The sequence below is a fragment of the Salvelinus fontinalis genome, chromosome 30 (assembly GCF_029448725.1).
Source record: "Salvelinus fontinalis isolate EN_2023a chromosome 30, ASM2944872v1, whole genome shotgun sequence".
NCBI lineage: Eukaryota > Metazoa > Chordata > Actinopteri > Salmoniformes > Salmonidae > Salvelinus > Salvelinus fontinalis.
In genome coordinates, this window is record NC_074694.1 from 18,884,588 (window position 1) to 18,906,768 (window position 22,181).

Sequence of the window (22,181 nt, forward strand, 5' to 3'; positions counted from 1 at the left end):
CCTTGTTTTATTAAATACAACTGCACTTGACTGTCAGAAAGAGAAAGTGAGAGAGAGAGAGAGAGAGTTTGTGTGTGTGTGTGAAGCTCGTTGACAACGCTTTTTCATGAGCGGGTTGTCTTACCCGTAACCACCCTTACAACCATCAATACACAAACCATTCGCTATACACTATGTTGTTTGTGATGGATGCATCTTCTCATGTAAGCCTTATGTAATCAAATCAAATCAAATGTTATGGTTAGCAGATGTTAATGCGAGTGTAGCGAAATGCTTGTGCTTCTAGTTCCGACAATGCAGTAATAACCAACAAGTAATCTAACCTAACAATTCCACAACTACTACCTTATACACACAAGTGTAAAGGGATAAAGAATATGTACATAAAGAATAATGAATGAGTGATGGTACAGAACGGCATAAGCAAGATGCAGTAGATGGTATAGAGTACAGTATATACATATGAGATGAGTAATGTAGGGTATGTAAACATAAAGTGGCTAGTGATACATGTATTACATAAAGATGGCAAGATGCAGTAGATGATATAGAGTACAGTATATACATATACATATGAGATGAGTAATGTAGGGTATGTAAACATTATATTAAGTGGCATTGTTTAGAGTGGCTAGTGGTAAATTTTTACATAATTTCCATCAATTCCCATTATTAAAGTGGCTGGAGTTGAGTCAGTATGTTGGCAGCGGCCACTAAATGTTAGTGGTGGCTGTTTAACAGTCTGATGGCCTTGAGATAGAAGCTGTTTTTCAGTCTCTCGGTCCCTGCTTTGATGCACCTGTACTGACCTCGCCTTCTGGATGATAGCGGGGTGAACAGGCAGTGGCTTGAGTGGTTGTTGTCCTTGATGATCTTTATGGCCTTCCTGTGACATCGGGTGGTGTGGGTGTCCTGGAGGGCAGGTAGTTTGCCCCCGGTGATGCGTTGTGAGTGCAGACCTCACTACCCTCTGGAGAGCCTTACGGTTGTGGACCCTCTGGAGAGCCTTACGGTTGTGGGCGGAGCAGTTGCCGTACCAGGCGGTGATACAGCCCGACAGGATGCTCTCGATTGTGCATCTGTAGAAGTTTGTGAGTGCTTTTGGTGACAAGCCGAATTTCTTCAGCCTCATGAGGTTGAAGAGGCGCTGCTGCGCCTTCTTCACAACGCTGTCTGTGTGGGTGGACCAATTCAGTTTGTCCGTGATGTGTACACGAGGAACTTAAAACTTTCCACCTTCTCCACTACTGTCCCGTCGATGTGGATAGGGGGGTGCTCCCTCTGCTGTTTCCTGAAGTCCACAATCATCTCCTTTGTTTTGTTGACGTTGAGTGTGAGGTTATTTTCCTGACACCACACTCCGAGGGCCCTCACCTCCTCCCTGTAGGCTATCTCGTCGTTGTTGGTAATCAAGCCTACCACTGTAGTGTCGTCCGCAAACTTGATGATTGAGTTGGAGGCGTGCATGGCCACGCAGTCGTGGGTGAACAGGGAGTACAGGAGAGGGCTCAGAACGCACCCTTGTGGGGCCCCGGTGTTGAGGATCAGCGGGGTGGAGATGTTGTTACCTACCCTCACCACCTGGGGGTGGCCCGTCAGGAAGTCCAGGACCCAGTTGCACAGGGCGGGGTCGAGACCCAGGGTCTCGAGCTTGATGACGAGTTTGGAGGGTACTATGGTGTTAAATGCTGAGCTGTAGTCGATGAACAGCATTCTCACATAGGTATTCCTCTTGTCCAGATGGGTTAGGGCAGTGTGCAGTGTGGTTGCGATTGCGTCGTCTGTGGACCTATTGGGTCGGTAAGCAAATTGGAGTGGGTCTAGGGTGTCAGGTAGGGTGGAGGTGATATGGTCCTTGACTAGTCTCTCAAAGCACTTCATGATGACGGAAGTGAGTGCTACGGGGCGGTAGTCGTTTAGCTCAGTTACCTTAGCTTTCTTGGGAACAGGAACAATGGTGGCCCTCTTGAAGCATGTGGGAACAGCAGACTGGAATAAGGAAAAGCTTTAATATGTCCTTAAAAACACCAGCCAGCTGGTCTGCGTATGCTCTGAGGACGCGGCTGGGAATGCCGTCTAGGCCTGCAGCCTTGCGAGGGTTAACACGTTTAAATGTTTTACTCAACTCGGCTGCAGCAAAAAAGTTATTTAGCCTGTCTGGGAGCAAGACATCCTGGGTCTGGGTCTGGTTTTCTATTTGTAATCCGTGACTGACTGTAGACCCTGCCACATACCTCTTGTGTCTGAGCTGTTGAATTGCGACTCTACTTTGTCTCTATACTGGGACTTAGCTTGTTTGATTGCCTTGCGGAGAGAATAGCTACACTGTTTGATTTCGGTATTGTAACATGCAGAAATAGCATATGTAAGACAACATGTACACATTTCATTCCTTTGTTAAAATTATGAATGGTTGAATCAAATTATAGTTTGCAACATGCACATGTGTCATATTTAAAACATATTGAACTAGCCACCACATGAGTTTCAGCACCGTGGACAGCACCTCAGCGTAAACTGCATGGATAGCTGTAGCAGCAAATCACCCTTTTAAAGCATGACTTGCTGTGTCAATGTCCAAAAAATTATACACCTACGAACAAACTTTCAAATAATTAGTCAGTTTGTAGCCATATGTTTAACAAAATTGACTAATTTCACTCTGTTAGCCATGTATAATTATATCTAGCAATCTGAATCTGATTGGATTGAACTCCACATAATGAGAGACTGAGGAAAGAGATCCTTTACAAAGAGGAGGAGGAAAGCTAGATCCCAGGCTGTGTGTGTGTGTGTGTGTGTGTGTGTGTGTGTGTGTGTGTGTGTGTGTGTGTGTGTGTGTGTGTGTGTGTGTGTGGTGTCTCTTGGGTTTCAGAAAAATACGTTGCTCTTTGATGCTGCTGGTTGGAAGCCACTCAAGATGACCGAGTGTTGGAGTACTGTATGCAGTGAAAGAGTAAACACAGCATTTTATCGTAGACGCAGCAGGCCCACTATAAGAACAATCAGTAGTTATAATGATAGAAGAAGGAGGAAGGGTGGGACTCAAACTGAGTCTGTCATTTTTACAGCAAGGATCATTTACACTGTACCCATGATGAAATTCCCTTTTTCCCGTAGTCATTGGCATCCAACTGATATGTGGTAATTTCTCCTTGCGTATTGCAATAATGACTATACTCCTAGGGCTACATTTCTGCTAGTGGAATTACAAGACTATTAATGAAGAACCTCAAATGGTAAGATCATATTGTATGAATTAGGCTGAGTGGTTTAAAAAGAGACAAGCCAGTTGCTCTAATTTCATGAACAGCATGCTGCAAATTATTTATAGCTTGTGTTTTATGATATCTTTGAAATATGCTGAAATAGCCAAATGTACGATACTCTATCTTGTATTGTGTCCTTAATAGCATTGCAACAAGGCAACATCACATCAGTGTTTAGACTATTATCTGTGGCATGGCAAAAAGCAAGATGTAACTCCACATCTGTAGTACTATCGCAGATATTGTCAATCCCTCGGATTAAGGTTATTAGAACTGTAAGCTAGTCTGCTTATGATTATCCCATTGGATCAGGCAGGCGGTCGGACGACCCACAAGATGTCAAAGAATAGAGAGTTCTTCTGTGCGTCTGGTTCTTCCCACTATTCCCTCTGTCTGGACCGTAGCAGATAAAGGAGTAAAGGACGTCTTCGTGGAAAAAGCCAGACAGGCGTATGGGCTCTCATTGTCCACGTATCAACTGTATTAAAGTAGAACAGTGTAGTGGGGATTTAAATCCAGATACTGGCAAAGCTAGCAGTACACTATACAATATATAATCACAGTGTATTGGGAATGGGGATTGAGAGGCTATACTGCCATAGCTACTTAAGCAGTAGCAAGTTTGTGGCTACATACGTACTGGCGGTATTCAGTAGGGAGTATCATGTATGTTTTGGAATTGGAGAAGCTGTCAGCAGGAAATGTATCATGCGGCTGTTGGTACATGTACATGGTACATGTAGAACTGCTGTTACTATTTCCACTGAGGATTTTCAGTTTCCCATTGATGTAGTGTATTTTTTAGAGCCTTTCCGTCTCTTGTTGCAGCCAGAGGGATGCCATAAAATCAACATTTTGCAATGTAACAATTGTACAACAGAGGAATAGGGTACTGCAGTGGTGGTTCTAGCTTGTAAGGCTCCCTGGGTGAAAAAAATGCAACAATATGTCTGTGAAACTATATATTCACAGTATTATGAATGAATTGCGGTTTATTTGGTAGCATTTCGTAGTGTGACGGATTTTACTAATTGCATTAGTACTGTACAAAGTTAGAGGTCCTCTATTTGATAGATTCCCCCACTCCCCCTACCACGGACTTCCAGTGGGGAGACCTGAGGTCAACCCCCCCCTCCCCATCTCGTACTTGTGAGCTAGGCAGTAGCCTGCCCTGCTCACAAACTAGAATCAGGGCGCCCACTCCGACAAGGTTAATTGACCCACAGTCCCACACACGTGACGTGCAAATGGGCGATAGAAAACCGATCGCGCAAATGTCACCATTTCCCCCAAAAATTTGGGTGGGCGCCCTGTGCCACCTCTGGGAAGATGTCGCCCTGGGCGGCTGCCCATGTCGCATATACCTAAATCCACCACTGGGCTACTGGATAGCCACAGTAAACCCTCTCTCAACTTGTTACTTAGCCATGCTAGCTAAGATTTCAATGCACCCATATGATAGCTATCTAGCCATGCTAGCTCAGCATCAGATCAATAGAGGGATGACAAATGGGCTAATGATAAGCTACATAAAGCCGAAATTGTGCTTGGTCTGAATGCATTAAAGTTCCAGCAGACTAAGCTGGTGAGTGCAAAAATGTGTGTGTCCCAAATGGCAACCTATTCCCTATATAGTGCACTACTTTTGGCCAAATCCCATAGTGTTCACTCAATAGAGGTTGGGATAGGGTGCCATTTGGGATGTAACCCTGCAACCCTGCACCGTGCCATGAGCTTCCAGCTGCAGCTGGCTGCGGGTCTTATCGATTTCTATCAAGAGCGGCTGGTCACTTGGCCCCCATCCTTTACTTCTTTCTCTCTCTCTTTCTCTCTTTCTCCCCCCCCTCTCTCTTTCTCCCCCCCCCCCCTCTCTCTCTCTATCTCTCTTTCTCCCCCCTCTCTCTTTCTCTCTCTCTCTCTCTCTTTCTTCCCCCCTCTCTCTTTCTCTCTCTCTCTCTTTCTCCCCCCCTCTCTCTTTCTCTCGCTCTCTCTCTCTTTCTCCCCCCCTCTCTCTTTCTCTCGCTATCTCTCTCTTTTCCCCCCCTCTCTCTTTCTCTCGCTCTCTCTCTCTTTCTCCCCCCTTCTCTCTTTCTCTCTTTCTCCCCCCTCTCTCTTTCTCTCTCTCTCTCTCTCTCTCTCTCTCTCTTTCTGTCTATTTCTCTCTCTCTCTCTCTCTCTCTCTCTCATGCTTTCCTTTTCTCTTTATCCTTCCATTACCCCACTCCCTTTTTCACTCTCTTGCTCTCTCACTAACTGCTCTTGCTTTCTTTCTGTCTGTCGGTCTCTCTTTGTCTTCCTCTCTCTCTCTCACTCACTTTCTCCTCCGATCCATATCCCCCTCTTTCTCTCTCACCACTAACTGTGGTCTGTGGAGGATAATGAGGAATATGGTGATGGCCGTAAGACATGCCACTATAACCCTCCTCTGGTCTTGTGTGATGCATTAGTGTGTGTGTGTGTGTGTGTGTGTGTGTGTGTGTGTGTGTGTGTGTGTGTGTGTGTGTGTGTGTGTGTGTGTGTGTGTGTGTGTGTGTGTGTGTGTGTGTGTGGAGATCAGACCAGACTGCACAGCTGAGCGATGAGCTACACACTCTCATTACTCTTGATTTGGCCTAAATTGTAATTTAACAACACATTGATCCGTTCATTTTCTCTGAATCGGTAGAATGGGTGGCATTGACCTTTGAGACTGTTAAGTCACTTCTATTTTTCCCCCTTAAATCATCTGTGGTTTGTTTCAGGTTTTCTGCTACTTTGTTCGTGGATCAGAAAAGTTGGTGGCTAGAAAGTAGTGGGGCGTAGGCCATATAAGGTATATGTGGGTGGAAGAATTCTTTGCAGTAGAGATTTGCAATGTATTATCAAAAATCGAATCAAATTCAATTTGTCACATGTGCCAAATACAACAGGTATAGACCGTGAACTGCTTACTTACAAGCCCTTAACCAACAAAGCAGTTCAAGAAATAGAGTTAAGAAAATATTTACAAAATAAACTAAAGTGAAAATAAATAAATCAAATCAAAAGGTAACACAATAAAATGACAATAACGAGGATATATACAGGGGGTACAGGTACAGGGGATTTATTTAGAATTCAAGGCACACTTCACCAGCATGGCTATTTGAAGAATCTCAAATATAATATATATTTGGATTTGTTTAACACTCTTTTAGTTACTACATGATTCCATATGTGTTATTTCATAGTTTTGATGTCTTCACTATTATTCTACAATGTAGAAAATAGTAAAAAATTAAGAAAAACACTTGTATGAGTAGGTGTCCTAAAACTTTTGTCCGGTAGTGTGTTTGTGTGTATATAAATATATATAAATATATGGATTCTATCATTGTAATTGTCTGCATAATTTCCAAACCCCATATATATATATATATATATATATATATATATATATATATATATATTTATATATTTATATATATATATTTATATATTTATATATAATATATATTTATATAATATATATATATATATATATATATATATATATATATATATATATATTATATATAAATATATGGATTCTATCATTGTAATTGTCTGCATAATTTCCAAACCCCATATATATATATATATATATATATATATATATATTTATATATAATATATATTTATATATAATATATATATATATATATAATATATATATATATTAATATATATATATTATATATATATTATATATAAATATATATTATATATAAATATATATATATATATAAATATATTATATAGAAATATATTATATATAAATATATATATATATATGGGGTTTGGAAATTATGCAGACAATTACAATGATAGAATCCACAATCTGCCTGGAATAGTAAAGCTGATCTACTCCATCGATTTAATCAGTCAAGAAGAGCTATGTCTATTTGAACTGAAACAATTAAACCATGCTCGATGAGAACGTTTGTCAGATGTATCTATATAATACCATCTATTACACCTATGCAGTACTCACACATACATTTGATTATAACACGTTCATAGTCTACCTTTAAGAGTTTAAGAGTAATTAACTCAGTTTAAACTATGTTAAAAATGTAAGTTGATCTTTGAAAGTACACAGAGAGAAGGTGGGCCAATTGATTTCTTAATCATTGTGACTGCGTTATTAGACAGCAAATTAAGCCTGCTTCATTCTCAACATGTCATCATGATAGGCACAGGCGGCAGCCGTGGCACTGAATTTGAAAGCTCTGTTATATTATTTCCACGTTGTAGAGAATTGTCTTCATAACGAAAATGGGAAAATATGCACTATGCTAGTTCTGTGAAACGGGCAACGTGTCTCAGGGCATGACGTAGCTGGGGGAAATGTTGTAATTAAATTAGCAGGTGTTATTAAATTATAGGCGGCAGTAGCGGTGTGTGTGTATAATTATAATTATTTTTTGTCATTTTAGCAGACGCTCTTATCCAGAGTGACTTACAGGAGCAATTGTGGTTAGGTGACTTGTTCAACGGCACATCGACATATTTTTTGACCTAGTCGGCTCAGGGATTAAAATCAGCAACCTTTCGGTTACTGAAGCAACGCTCTTAACCACTAGGCTACCTGCCACCCCAAGTCACTGAGAAAGCCAAGTCAAGACAGTTAATAATCCATTTTACAACCTATGTTGTGATAATTGTGTTGTTTGATCTGTAACCCATTCATACGCCACCATGATATACAATAAGACCATGACAACAAAAAGACTACAGTCACACAGTGGCGTAATAAATTCAACTACACATTAGTTTGTTTCATCACAAAGCCGGAGAGTACGGGGAAATCCACAAAGCAAATATTGCATGTAACAAACAGTTATATCACCTGCAGCATGGTCAAGCAAGTTAATGTTTTCGACAGTTTACAAAAAAACTACTGATTTAGAACAACAGAGTTACCTCAAGTCAGCACAAAGACGACAGGAGCCCTGCCTCTGTTATTCCAGCACCACTTCAACTTAACATTTTAAACATCATTAAATCCACAAGGCTATTTATATGCTTAGTTTAATACACTGAAAACAAACTTAAAGATACCAATACAATTTAGTCCAATTAATATAGCAAAATATTGTTTGTGTGTGCAGGTAAAAAAACATTTTTTTGACTCACCCTACTTGTAGACTAGTTGAACGCCAATGCCATCCTCCTCTCTTTCATGTTGGCAAAACAGTCAATGTGTCTGTCATACAGTACACTTTTGTTTTTTGTTGTCATAGCCTACCTAGCTAAAATGCTTGCTAGCCTAACTTCCTCGCATGGGCAACAACGAACCAGCTAAGTTAGCTAGCTAGTTAACGTGAGCCTACTAGGCTACATATTGAACTTCAATTGTCTCAGGCCAGTGGCACAACATATTATTTATGGTTAGATCAGAATTGCCGTCATAATCATTAGCTTGTACAGAGAATTAAATCGAAACCACAAGTCTAAATCCCCATCTCTATCCATAGCTTAGGAAAGGGACGATTTAGCAAGCTAGCTATTGCAGGACATCAACACAAGCAGACCAGAAACTGACAAGTTTTTCTGAAAATGAAATTTTGCTTAGGAAGTGATTTGAATGGTGTGAAGCCAAATCCAAACTGGCATCACTTGGGGGGTGTTTTGCTGCACCAGGACAACCCGCAGTTGAGCTCAGTTCAATGCTGACTGGCTAATTATTATTATTTATTTTTTATCAAGGAAGGCCAAATGCTTGCTGGCATCAATCAATCAAATGCTACGGCGGCAACATGTTACATACTATTTTGGTCCAGACAGCATCTGATACATGGGCTACGCATACTGAGACAGAGGGGTGCTGTTCCCCTCGCTTGGATTATTTCTCCAGTGAGATTCAGCCACTTACAAATTGCCGGAAAATGTTGTAAACACAGAGAGAGACGAAAGATACATTTTTCTTTTTATTAGTCAAATATTTGGGAAAGCCTGGCTTCCCTTGGCATCCATGAATACACACCACTGATAGGAGCTCTAAAATGTAGGTTGGCAACTAAACTGACAAAACAAACACAACACTGAAGGAATATAAAAGAAAAACAATAGGTTTAAGCCAGTATTCCTGCCAAAATAACTTAGTTGGCACAGGTGTGGTCTACCAGAATCTGGCCAGCCTCACCTTGAGCATTTCCAACACTGGCAAACATTACAGAGCAGCGCCTACAGACAGTTGTGGAAAGTACTTAAGTAAAATTACTACTTAAGTACTACTTAAGTAGTTTTTTTGGGCATAATGTACTTTACTATTTATATTTTTGACTACGTTTACTTTTACAGTACATTCCTAAAGAAAATAATGTACTTTTTACTCCATACATTTTCTGTAACACTCAAAAGTACTCGTTATTTTGAATGCTTAGCAAGACAGGACAAGGGTCCAATGCACACACTTATCAAGAGAACATCTCTGGTCATCCCTACTGCCTCTGATCTATCGGACTCACTAAAAACAAATGCTTCATTTGTAAATTATGTCTAAGTGTTGGAGTGTGCCGCTGGCTATCTGTAAATGAAAAATGAAAATGGTGCAGTCTGGTTTGCTTAATACAAGGAATTTGAAATAACTTATACATTTACTTTTGATACTTAAGTATATTTAAACCCCAATACTTTTAGACTTTTACACAAGTAGTATTTTACTGGCTGACTTTCACTTTTATTTGAGTCATTTTCTATTAAGTTATCTTTACTTTTACTCAAATATGACAGTTGTGTACTTTTTACACCACTGAGTACAGATAACCTTGACTATCTCAATGTGATAAAGTGTAGGGAGAAACACTCTTCTGAATTTGCCTAAGTGGTGTTCAAAGTTAGGAGTTGCCAGGCCTAGACCCTTTCTTTGGTCATAAACGTATCAATGCTTAGCTTTTAATTCTCTCCAAAATATTAGGCTACACAGAAATCCAGAGGGAGATTCACAGAGCTAAGAATTTTGATGATAGTAACTCAAACCGATTACATTTGACAGTTGGTGAATGAAGTAGAGTTTGATGCTCCAGTATGATATAAGTAACTCAGTCCTTCATAGTAACTCAGTCCTTCATAGTAACTCAGTCCTTCATAGTAACTCAGTCATTCATAGTAACTCAGTCCTTCATAGTAACTCAGCCCTTCATAGTAACTCAGCCCTTCATAGTAACTCAGCCCTTCATAGTAACTCAGCCCTTCATAGTAACTCAGTCCTTCATAGTAACTCAGCCCTTCATAGTAACTCAGCCCTTCATAGTAACTCAGCCCTTCATAGTAACTCAGCCCTTCATAGTAACTCAGCCCTTCATAGTAACTCAGTCCTTCATAGTAACTCAGCCCTTCATAGTAACTCAGTCTGCAGTACAATGAGTGGCACACATGTTTTATAATGTGAAAACAAATGGCATACCCTTCTCCCTCCAACGCACGCACACACACACAGACACAAACACACACACACACACACACACACACACACACACACACACACACACACACACACACACACACACACACACACACACACACACACTCTTTTAACCTAAATCCAATGACATGGTGACATTTTTTGTTAATTTCACATTGAATTCACGTTAGTTGACAACTCAACCAAAAGTAACTGAAAACTAGTTGTTGAACTGACTTCTGTGCCCAGTGGGAAATGTGTTGTATCTGTCTTGTGTTGCTCTCTCTGATTCTACAGTACATTACAGTACATTATAGTACAGTACAGTACATCAGTTAGGGGGCTGAGTCCCAAATGGCACATTATTTCTGTAGTGCATTACTTTTGATCAGAGGTCTCTGGTCAAAAGTAGGGCATTGTGTAGGGAATAGGGTGCCATTTGGGAAGCACCCATGGCCTCTGGTAGCAGCCACCCACAATTTATTATCTTGGCATCTTTTCTCCGCTGCCCTTGTCACTTCTATGCTAATCAGAGTCAGACTTCGCTGTTTTAATGCCACAGTGAGAGGAGAGAGACATCAATGTGAGAGATTCAATGTTAAAGCTGTATGTGTTGACTGTATGGGAGGTGGATTTCTCCACAGTTAAGGTGGGAGGTTCAATGTTAAAGCTGTATGTGTTGACTGTATGGGAGGTATATTTCTCCACAGTTAAGGTGGGAGGTTCAATGTTAAAGCTGTATGTGTTGACTGTATGGGAGGTATATTTCTCCACAGTTAAGGTGGGAGGTTAAATGTTAAAGCTGTATGTGTTGACTGTATGGGAGGTGGATTTCTCCACAGTTAAGGTGAGAAGTTAAATGTTAAAGCTGTATGTGTTGACTGTATGGGAGGTGGATTTCTCCACAGTTAAGGTGGGAGGTTAAATGTTAAAGCTGTATGTGTTGGGAGGTGGGAGGTGGTTAGATGCTACTCTATGCTACTGCTATTGAATCCAGATGGTCTTGAATGCAGGCTGTGTGTGGAAATGTACTGTATGTGTACAGGCTAAATAAGAGTAATATTGTAATATTGGATACAGATGTTGTATGCAGATGAATTGAGTAGTATACCTATAACTAGAGAGGCAATGTTATGCTCGGTTTTCGGCTATGTGTACTGTATGTGTACTGTATGTGTACTAGCTGTGTACAAGCTGGCGGTTTGACTATAATCATGGGCTCTACATGGCACTATGTCATATACCAATATGTATATAGTGTTTTCTGCATGGGAGTGGAGCTAAGTGGAGTGAAGTGCATTGTATTGTTGTGTGGTATTAGCAGCACAATGGTAGTGGGATCGCTGCTTCGTCAAGGGGATTAGGCAGGTTTATTCCTCTGCCAGGATTATCAACCAGCTGGGGAGATTTGGGAAGGGAGAAAGTGGTGTGTGTGTGTGTGTGTGTGTGTGTGTGTGTGTGTGTGTGTGTGTGTGTGTGTGTGTGTGTGTGTGTGTGTGTGTGTGTCTTAAAACCAGTTAAATGTAACTAAATGTAATCGAAAATGTAATCTACGTAATCCCCAAAAGTAATTATTATATTATTATTTATGTGTGTGTGTGTGTGTGTTGTGTGTCTGTGTGTGATGGACAGGTGGGGGTTTGGTGTAAATGGTATCTGTCATAACATGAACCCTAGTTGAATCACTGTTAGAAAGGTACTACACTAAACTTATATATGTGTCAATAAAATAGTTGTATGGGTAGATTTGGTAAGGATAGTGTCCTGTTGTGTGTCATGGTGACATCTGTCATGAACCCTAGTTTGAGGAGAGGTTGTAAGATGAAAGTTACATTTTGTCTTAGTCTTTTTTTATTTGTCTTCATATGGCACATTCAGATAGTACAGTTAACATAGGATATAAAGGCAATGCATGTGCAACAGTTTAGGTCAGGAAATAAAACTACATGTATGAATTGATCATTTTAAGATCAATTTCAGTTCAACATGGTTTGAACGTACGTAGCTGGGTAGTGTAGAAACATAATTTGAACTACTCTTGGCTTTAGTCAAGTCATTCTGTGTAGAAATCTGAATGAAGGTTATCTGTCTTGGCTTTTACTTCTTGGATGGTCTTAGATGTTGCCATGGAGATTTTTTCCCCTATCGTTGACCCTGCTTTTCTATTTGTTTGATGGATGTATAGATTTTTATCAGAGTGTATAGAACTACACGGCTGGATAAAAGAAATAACATACATTTTTTCAAGCTTAAATTACGGTAAAGCAGATTTCATTGGATGTGATATTCTTATTTTGAAATGACTAATATAAGAGAAACACTAGAAACAGAGTAATAAAATGGTGATAAAATCATTGGACAGATTGTGCATCTAAACCCCATTTTTATTAAAATGACACATTCATAGTTAAAAATATAACAATTATCTTTGTCAAAATACAGCCACAATACAGAGAACACTCTCAAATGTTTGAAGTGTTTTTGTGTTCCTGTGGCATGATAACTAAGAGCTGTTCTTTAAGGTATAGATATATCAGCAAACCGCCCCTGCTCTCTTACTTTTCTCCTCATCGCTACTGTTGTCACATCACCATACCAGCTCACAGCTTGTTGCCACCCCAGAATGTTTTTTGAATAGGAAGCGTGCTTCTCATCATCAAGCTATCCTTTTGTGAACAAAGTCATAGCCGCGGGAAGTAGTTTGGGTGTGGGGGTGCTGTGATTTATTTTGCTGATAGGTGGTCCGCTAATACAGAATAGTAAAGGCCCAGTGCACTACTTTAGTGAAATATTTTTTTTTTCAATTCGATTTTTCAGGGGGTGCTGCAGCACCGTCAGCCCCCCTACTTCCCAAGGCTATGAACAAAGTGCCCGATATTTCCTTATATGCCCATTCCAACCATGCCGACAGAGATGTACCGGTACTGTATATGTAGCTTACCGTTGAAGAAATTACAAACAGTTCCTTTTAGTACCATAACATTAGTACCAAGTCCTCATTATTACAGTACTTGCATCCTATTTTGTTCACAAAATGCTGTTGCTCTCACACTTTTATTGGTTGGTTGGTTGTGGTGCATGGTGTCTGATTTGGAAGGGGAGCTGATATGCTGGTAAGTCTCTTGGTCAATAAATCGCTTGAATCGGGGCCTGAAACCATTGAGGAGAGGTAGGATACTTGTTTCATCTGATGGGAGCTAGGAGCTATGCTGTGTGGCCCAACATCCAATGTGTAGGTATACCTACATGATGACATGGTACTTTCAGACGAAGAAATTACTCATTCTATAGTTATCGCATAGCTTATATTCACTTATATACATCTAAAGCTATATAATCAAATTGCATGTCATTATTTATCTAATCTTAAAAGTTTGCATTCTCATGACTCACGATTTCTCCTTTAAATTGATAAATCAGAATAAAACATATTACAGATGTAATGCAAATGGTTTTAACTAGTGTAAAAACCAATCAGTGTTCCCTTCTGTAAAGTTCATGTATCAATATTTCTACAGTCGACCTTCTGAATTGAAATATACGTCTGTTATCTGTAACAGCCAGCAGTTTCACTTATTTACTAATTGAACACTTATAATATTTATATAACTAAATGTTGATGAGAAATGTTGACTGACCAATGTGTTGTTCTGTTTTAGGAGGCCTTTACATCCTCTCAACCTTTCAATGTTTATTGCATGCTTTATTGTAACACATACTTCCTCCAAATGTAATGTTCCCCACTAGATGCAATGGCATGACATGCTGGGCACCTAGTTTGCCATCATTTTGGCAACAGACATGACAACTTTGTCAGTCTCTGATAGTGTTGATAGACCTCACATTAATTTTACTGTGTATTCCTTATCACCATGTCACGAATTTCACTTTGACTGTGAGGTGATGTCCCCTTTTAGCACTTAATCTCTGCTCACTACTAATTATTTATGAGTGCTGATCTGGGATCTGTCCATAGAATCTTTGTCATTATGATTTAAACGCTTAAACTGATCCTAGATCTGCACTCTTGCTCTGAGATGCTTTGTTGATATGGGCCCAGACCTGATGCGACTCAACCCTCTCTCTGCCCTTTTGTGAAAGTCCAGAAATAGGCATGATTTCCCCATCACACTCTCTCTCTCCTTTTCAGCAGTCCTCATTCACGTGGCAAAAAAATGTATTATTGCATTTGCTAATTTTCAGTTCATACTTAAAATAAATATTGAAATGTTAATAATGAAATATTGATTTGACTATATATATATGTGTATGTGTGTGTATATGTGTGTATATATACATAGAGTACATACACTACCGGTCAAACGTTTTAGAACACCTACTCATTCAAGGGTTTTTCTTTATTTTTACTATTTTCTACATTGTTGAATAATAGTGAAGACATCAAAACTATGAAATAACACATGTGGAGTCATGTAGTAACCAAAAAAGTGTTAAACAAATCAAAATATATTTTATATTTGTGATTCTTCAAAAAGCCACCCATTGCCTTGATGACAGCTTTGCATACTCTCGGCATTCTCTCAACCAGCTTCATGAGGTAGTCACCTGGAATGCATTTCAATTAACAGTAGTGCCTTCTTAAAAGTTAATTTGTGGAATTTCTTTCCTTCTTAATGCATTTGAGCTAATTAGTTAATTAGTTAGTTATGCCAACAACAGCTCATATAAGCAAAGATAAACAACAGTCCATCATAACTTTAAGACATGAAGGTCAGTCAATACGAAAAATGTCTTCAAGTGCTGTCGCAAAAACCATCAAGCGCTATGATGAAACTGGCTCTCATGAGGACCGCCAAAGGAATGGAAGATCCGGAGTTACCTCTGCTGCAGAGGATAAGTTCATTAGAGTTAACAGCCTCAGAAACTGCAGCCCACATAAATGCTTCACAGAGCTCAGGTAACAGACACATCTCAACATCAACTGTTCAGAGGAGACTGTGTGAATCAGGCCTTTATGGTCAAATTGCTGCAAAGAAACCACTACTAAAGGACACCAATAATAAGAAAGGACTTGCTTGGGCCAAGAAACACGAGCAATGGACATTAGACTGGTGGAAATTTGTCCTTTGGTCTGGAGTCCAAATTAGAGATTTTTCGTTCCAATCACCGTGTCTTTGTGAGACGCGGTGTGGGTGAACTGATGATCTCCGCATGTGTATTTCCCACCCTAAAGCATGGAGGAGGAGGTGTTATGGTTTGGAGGTGCTTTGCTGGTGACAATCTGTGACTTATTTAGAATTCAAGGCACACTTAACCAGCATGGCTACCACAGCACTCTGCAGCGATACGCCATCCCATCTTGTTTGGGCTTAGTGGGACTATCATTTGTTTTTCAAAAGGACAATGACCCAGCACACCTCCAGGCTTTGTAAGGGCTATTTTACCAAGAAGGAGAGTGATGGAGTGCTGCATCAGATGACCTGGCCTCCACAATCCTCTGAGCCAACCAAATTGAGATGGTTTGGGAAGAGTCGGACCGCAGAGTGAAGGAATAGCAGCCAACAAGTGCTCAGCATATGTGGGAACTCCTTCGAGACTGTTGGAAAAGCATTCCAGGTGAAGCTTGTTGAGAGAATGCCAAGAGTGTGTAAAGCTGTCATCAAGCGAAAGGATGGCTATTTGAAAAATCTCAAATCTCAAATATATTTGGATTTGTTTAACAATTTTTTGGTTACTACATGATTCCATATGTGTTATTTCATAGTTTTGATGTCTTCAATATTATTCTACAATGTAGAAAATAGTACAAATAAAGAAAAACTCTTGAATGAGTAGGTGTTCTAAAACTTTTGACCGGTAGTGTACATACATGCATACATAAATATACATCAGCTGACAGACACTGCTCCCGAGTGGCACAGCAGTCTAAGGCACTGCATCTCAGTGCAAGAGGCGTCACTACAGTCCCTGGTTTGATTCCAGGCTGTATCACATCCAGCTGTATTTGGGAGTCCCATAGGGTAGGCGGTGCACAATTGGCCCAGCGTCATTCGGGTTTGGCCGTGGTAGACTGTCATTGTAAATAATAATTTGTTCTTAACTGACTTGCCTTGTTAAATAAAAGTTCAATTTAATAAAAAACTTAAAATACATATCTCCCCCTTTCACTGTTACTGAACACTGCATGTGCCCTATTCACAACCTCTTTTAATTGGTCTACACCACTTTACACCTTATTTTATACCCTTTTCTAGCTTTCGCCAATACATTTGCTAACTCACTTTGTTTTCTCTCAGTTGAATGTACTCCTATAACCATTCTTTTGTTGCAGTAGACAGTCTAGTAAATGGGATTGAAAGAGTACATGCAGAGTTGGCACATGGCAGACAAGCTAACCAGACAAGCTCAACAAGCTAAGAGACAAGCTAATGACAAACTAGCAGCCAAGCTAACAGACAAGCTAATAAGCTAAGAGACAAGCTAACAACAAACTAGCAGACAAGCTAACAACAAGCTAGAAAACAAGCTAGCAGCCAAGATCTCAGACAAGCTAACAACAAACTAGCAGACAAGCTAACAACAAGCTAGCAGACAAGCTAACAACAAAGCAAACAATGCTATCCAGAGGGGGCATAGCGATCCACTCTATCTTAACAGTTCTTACAAATAAATTCTTACAAATTATAGTTCTTACAAATAAAGCCGTGTCCTGTATCCCAGGTAGGCATATGATCAAATACTGAAAGTATAATTTAATGTCATGTTAATAATAATACATGGGATTTTTATAGAGCTTTTCTAAAAACCCAAAACAGATAGTTGAACAGAAAATAGTTGAACAGAAATTTGACAGTTTAGAAGTCCTCTGCAGCATTGAAACACAGCCAGTTGTGTTGAACAGCTAAGAGATAGTAGGCCTCTGCAGCACCAAGACCTTTCCTCTGCAGAGGTTGTCAATACAGTACAACGTGGGCACTTTGCATGTGATGTGTGATGCCTTGCATGGTTACGACATGCAACGGCCCTGTACCAGTCTGCATGCTGCTTAACGAGTGTCTTCCTTTTCCTCTCTCTCCTTCCGCCTGTCCGTCCGCTTGCAGAAGACAACCATGTTGAAGGTAGGTATTCTACTTTCTCTTTTCTTTATGATGGTTTTATCATCTTTGCACCATGATTTAACTCACTAAAACCATGTTTTGGTTTTCATGGCTTAAATTACTCCTCATGTTTGTTATGGGGAAAAGTTGTTAAAATGTGCTACTGAAATGGTAAGTTGGCTCTATATCTTTTCTCATTTGCAGTTCTGGGTAGATGTTTTTGCAGCATGTGCTAGGCGATTGGTTCAGGAGAGACGTGTGGTTTGGGATAGTGCAATTATGGACTGGAAAGGTTATCTGTTATTAACTACACTGATTATCACCATCCTGATGAGAAATTGTGGAAAAGTCTCTTAAATTGCTGCTGTATTGCAGTTGCTATTATTCTTGAAATCTCTCATAGATACATATCAATGAATATCAGTGAAAGTTCTGGCAAAAGTTGAGCTATGTATGTTAAGAAGTGGGTAAGTATTTAAGCTACTACTATACTATCAAACTGGGCCTTGGCTCTCCCACTGGTTTGAAAAAATGATTCTGCAGGTTATTGTTGATGCACTACATTACATAAGTTAATGGTTTGGAAGAGATAGAACAAACATTTGATGGTTTCTGCAAACTGCGGGAAGTATGCAATAGTCTGTTCCCATTTACAAGGAGGAAATAGTTTCAGAGTGAACAACTGGATAAAACTTTACAGAACAAACTCTGAATTTAAGGCCAAATAATGTATTTATTTGCAATAGTGTCTTAAATCTTTGCATGAAGGAGGGGAAAATGACCCGACCCTGCCCAATCAAATGTCTATCTATTTTTCTGACAATATTATCATGCAAATACTCAGTTTGGATCTTTGAAACTGATTGGAGAGAATTGTCGATCCAATGACTGAGATTCACATCTCAAAACCTTGTTAAATCGTGGAGTCAGGCTATTGTTTTGGGGGTTGGTAGGTATAGTAGGTGGACTGGGTTGAGCATTCTCAAAGGATCCCCCTCTTGGACAAATGGAACCTCGACTAACTTCCAATCATTACTGTTAATTTAACTCTAGTAAGTCTGACTGATGATGCATTGCAACCTCTCTCGGTTGAAAACATGCTCATCACCCTAACCCAACCTCGTCTGACTATACCCCTTCCTCTCTCTCCGTCCCCCTTCTCCCTTACCCCAACTCCCCAACACCTCCCAAAATACCACAGGCATCTACCAGACACAGATGCCTGAGTGTCACTTTGACCTAGGTAGCGTCCCAAGTGAACCCTATTCCCTTTAAAGTGCACTGGCTCTGGCCAAAAGTAGTGCACTATAAAGAGAATAGGATGCCATTTGGGAAGCAGCCTTAGCCTCACCCGTGATCCCCTGTCTCTGCTGACTGTGCTCTTGTTTCCCTTTAAGGTCTGGCGCACTTGATGATGGGCGACCAAGGTATGGGTCCGGTTCCTTTTCCACTCTTGCCTCCATTATCCCCCCTCCGCCCCCTCTCCCTTTGTGGTCGATACAAAGACTTCTTTCGCTGCTTCTCGTTCTCTTGCTGCTGGCTGGGGGTACTCAGGGCTATTAAAACTGCTTTTCAGATCTGGTCTGTCATACATTTCAGCTGCTTTGCAACAGTGAATGACTTGGTTTGGTTTGTTCATCCTGGCTGTTCTTTTTCTTTCTTTGCTGTCTTTTGTATTTTACTTTTCACACGTTTTTGTCTTCATCCCACTTCCCTCGACTCATCGCCTCAAATCAGCACATCCGTTTTCTTCATTTTTTCTCGACCAAATTGCTTTAATTTCTGGCCTACGTTTCTTGCGAGTATGTTTCAAACCCATCTTCATTCTCATTCAGCTGGCAATTTCATCATATCATCAAAATCAAACATAACATGCTGAAGATAATGCATAATTGTGATGTACAATTAAGTCAGGGTTTTCCAAACTCGGTCTTGGGGCCTTCCCTGAGTACACGTTTTGGTTTTTGCTCTAGCACTACACAGCTGACTCAAATAATCAAAGCTTGACGATGAGTTGGTTATTTGAATCAGCTGTGTAGTGCTAGGGTAAAAAACTAAACGTGCACCCAGGGAGTGGCCCCAGGACCGAGTTTGGAAAACTCTACTCTAGGTAACTGAAATGCTACATCAGACACCCCTCTATATTATCCTTGCTGCTTGAATGCGTTAGCTGCCAGTCAGTGAGCCACAGTGAGCAAGCTAGATGATTGACAACCTCTCTCCATTTTCAAGGCAATCTCTGCCAGCATCCCAAATGGCACCCTATTCCCTATTCAGTGCACTACTTTTGACCAGGGCCCCCTGGTCAAAAGTTGTGGACTACATGAGGAATAGGATGCCATTTAGGACACATCCTCTCCCTCATATTCTCCATGCCAGTCTGGATGATGCTCATTTCCCAGCATGCACCATAAGGCAGGAAATAAAATATTGCTCACATGTGCCTTGCCCCCTCAACCCCTCCTTAACCTCATACCCACACCAGCATTCCATCAATCTCTCACCTCATCTCAGATATTATATTTACCCCATCGTGCCTCTCTCTGTGTTTTCTCTGGCTGCATCTCAAATGGCACCCTATTCCCTATATAGTCCTATACTTTTGACCAGGGCCCTATATGAAATAGGGTTCCATTTGAGATGCACGCACTCTGTGTTCTTCCCTGTCTGTCCATATGACTATGACACTTATGGGTGTCTGTCTTTCCTTTCTCTCTCCCTCTTCTTCTCCTCTTTTGTCTGGAAACTACTTTCTACCATGGAACATTCCATCAAATATCATAGGTAAAAGTAAAGGTACTCACCTCTCTTTTTTTACTCAAACTCAATGTACTCATACGACTGTCAAGTCTGCTGTCTGTTGTGGCCTTATATGCTGATTTCATTAAGTATATAAAGTCCATTGGTATTATTTAATTGTTTTATGTTGCTACTATATAAAATGTATGTGTGTCACGGTACCTAAGGTAGGTTGCTGCTCTTACTTTGCGGTCCGCTCACACCTTTCTATGAGGAGTGGATTGTTTCATTTCTGCTTGATGCATGAAAACCATAATGACATTCATAAAGGGGGGACATGTGATGTCCACTCTACACTGCTGGTACCTGATGCCAGTGCAGCCCTTCCCACCGGTAATGATTTATCTTGTTCAACGTATTGGTGGGTAGTGTGGTGTGGTGGGGGGAAGGCTATATCTGGCCCCAGTGTCTGACCAACCAGAGTGTCGTGGGCAGCGGGCAATGGGCTGGGCACCCCATGGGCTGGGCAGCATCTTATCCTGGCTGGCTGTGCTGCTGTGCCGCTCTCCTCAGAGGGTAAGTGGACCTCTGATCTCTTCCCGTTTGCCTCTCCTACCCAGGGCGAAGGGAAGGAGAAGGTTGGCTTCGAAGGTCCCTACTGAGCATTCCAGGTAAACAGCTTTGATTTGTTAATTAGATTCCTTAACAGATCACACCAAGACAAGCAGATCTAAAGTAAAAGTCCATTTGATTTGTTTGTTTCATCCATATGTATTATGTTATATTATGTTATGTGACATGCCTGGGGGCTTCAGTCGTCAATGAAAGACAATGTCGATGTCCCAGCAGCATGTAGGTTGTGTGTGAGAAAATGTACATGTGGGGTAAAACGGGAATGATCATTTATGAGTTACGAGTATCTGTAGTGATACTGTATCTCTATGTAAGACTGAAATTAGTTTAACAAAATGACATTGACACTGTAGAAAAGACTGTGAAATTCCATTCCAGTGTTCCATTTGCATTCTCAATTAATTATTCTCATATTATCACCTGTAATACTGTAGCATTTCTGTCTAAGTAAGCCAGGTAAGGGATGTGTTTGTGAAAATAAATTAGCATGATACAGTGAAAGTCATTGAAATTTGTTTGTACAGGTAAGTCTACACAATATCTGCAGACACAACTAAATATAGTATAAATTCATAAAATGTATGAGGAACCATTTCCCTCCTGCACTGTAGGAGGAATGCAACCATTTTCTGATATCTGTTATTGGGATCCATCCATTACCTGCAGTACATAAATATTTGTCACTGCCATTTTACATTTAGATACATGATTTAGATCCTAAAACACACACAGAGTACACCTTTTTTACTTGCTTTTAATCACTCGGACCTGAGGGCAACAGTGCAAAGATCTACTACACTTCACTAAGGTAAGTGCTATTTACTTGGTCTTATTTGGTAATGGTGGTTCAGGTTGTGTGCCAATTCATAGAGGTTGGGTGATTCGCCACCCATCGTGTCTTGATCTTTCTCTGGATATTGAATAGGTCAAATGAGCATTTCTGACATTTCTTGCACACATTCTGTTCTACATTTTATTTCTCCTGCAAGATTGGAATCCCTCTTGCCTGTACAAATTGAATGAAATGGTACTTCGAAAGTTTGAGGAGCTGTACCAGGGATGGGATACAATTTTCAA

At 40.3% G+C, this 22,181-nt stretch overlaps 1 protein-coding gene across 11 annotated transcripts in view; it reads left to right on the forward strand.

The window, feature by feature from the left end:
* LOC129828755 (neurexin-1a-like) overlaps window positions 1–22,181 on the forward strand; it is a 311,088-nt gene that overhangs the window by 24,601 nt on the left and 264,306 nt on the right. For 5 of the 11 annotated variants that reach the window (XM_055889943.1, XM_055889939.1, XM_055889938.1 and 2 more), the window contains exons 3-5: window positions 17,736–17,753; window positions 19,130–19,159; window positions 21,092–21,142. The exons of 1 other annotated variant lie outside the window; for it this stretch is intronic. In XM_055889943.1, the coding sequence (XP_055745918.1) occupies window positions 17,736–17,753; window positions 19,130–19,159; window positions 21,092–21,142 (99 nt within the window). Of the gene's footprint in view, window positions 1–17,735; window positions 17,754–19,129; window positions 19,160–20,516; window positions 20,529–21,091; window positions 21,143–22,181 lie in introns of all 11 variants that reach the window. 5 more of the 11 variants (XM_055889944.1, XM_055889945.1, XM_055889946.1 and 2 more) reach the window with 5 other exon arrangements.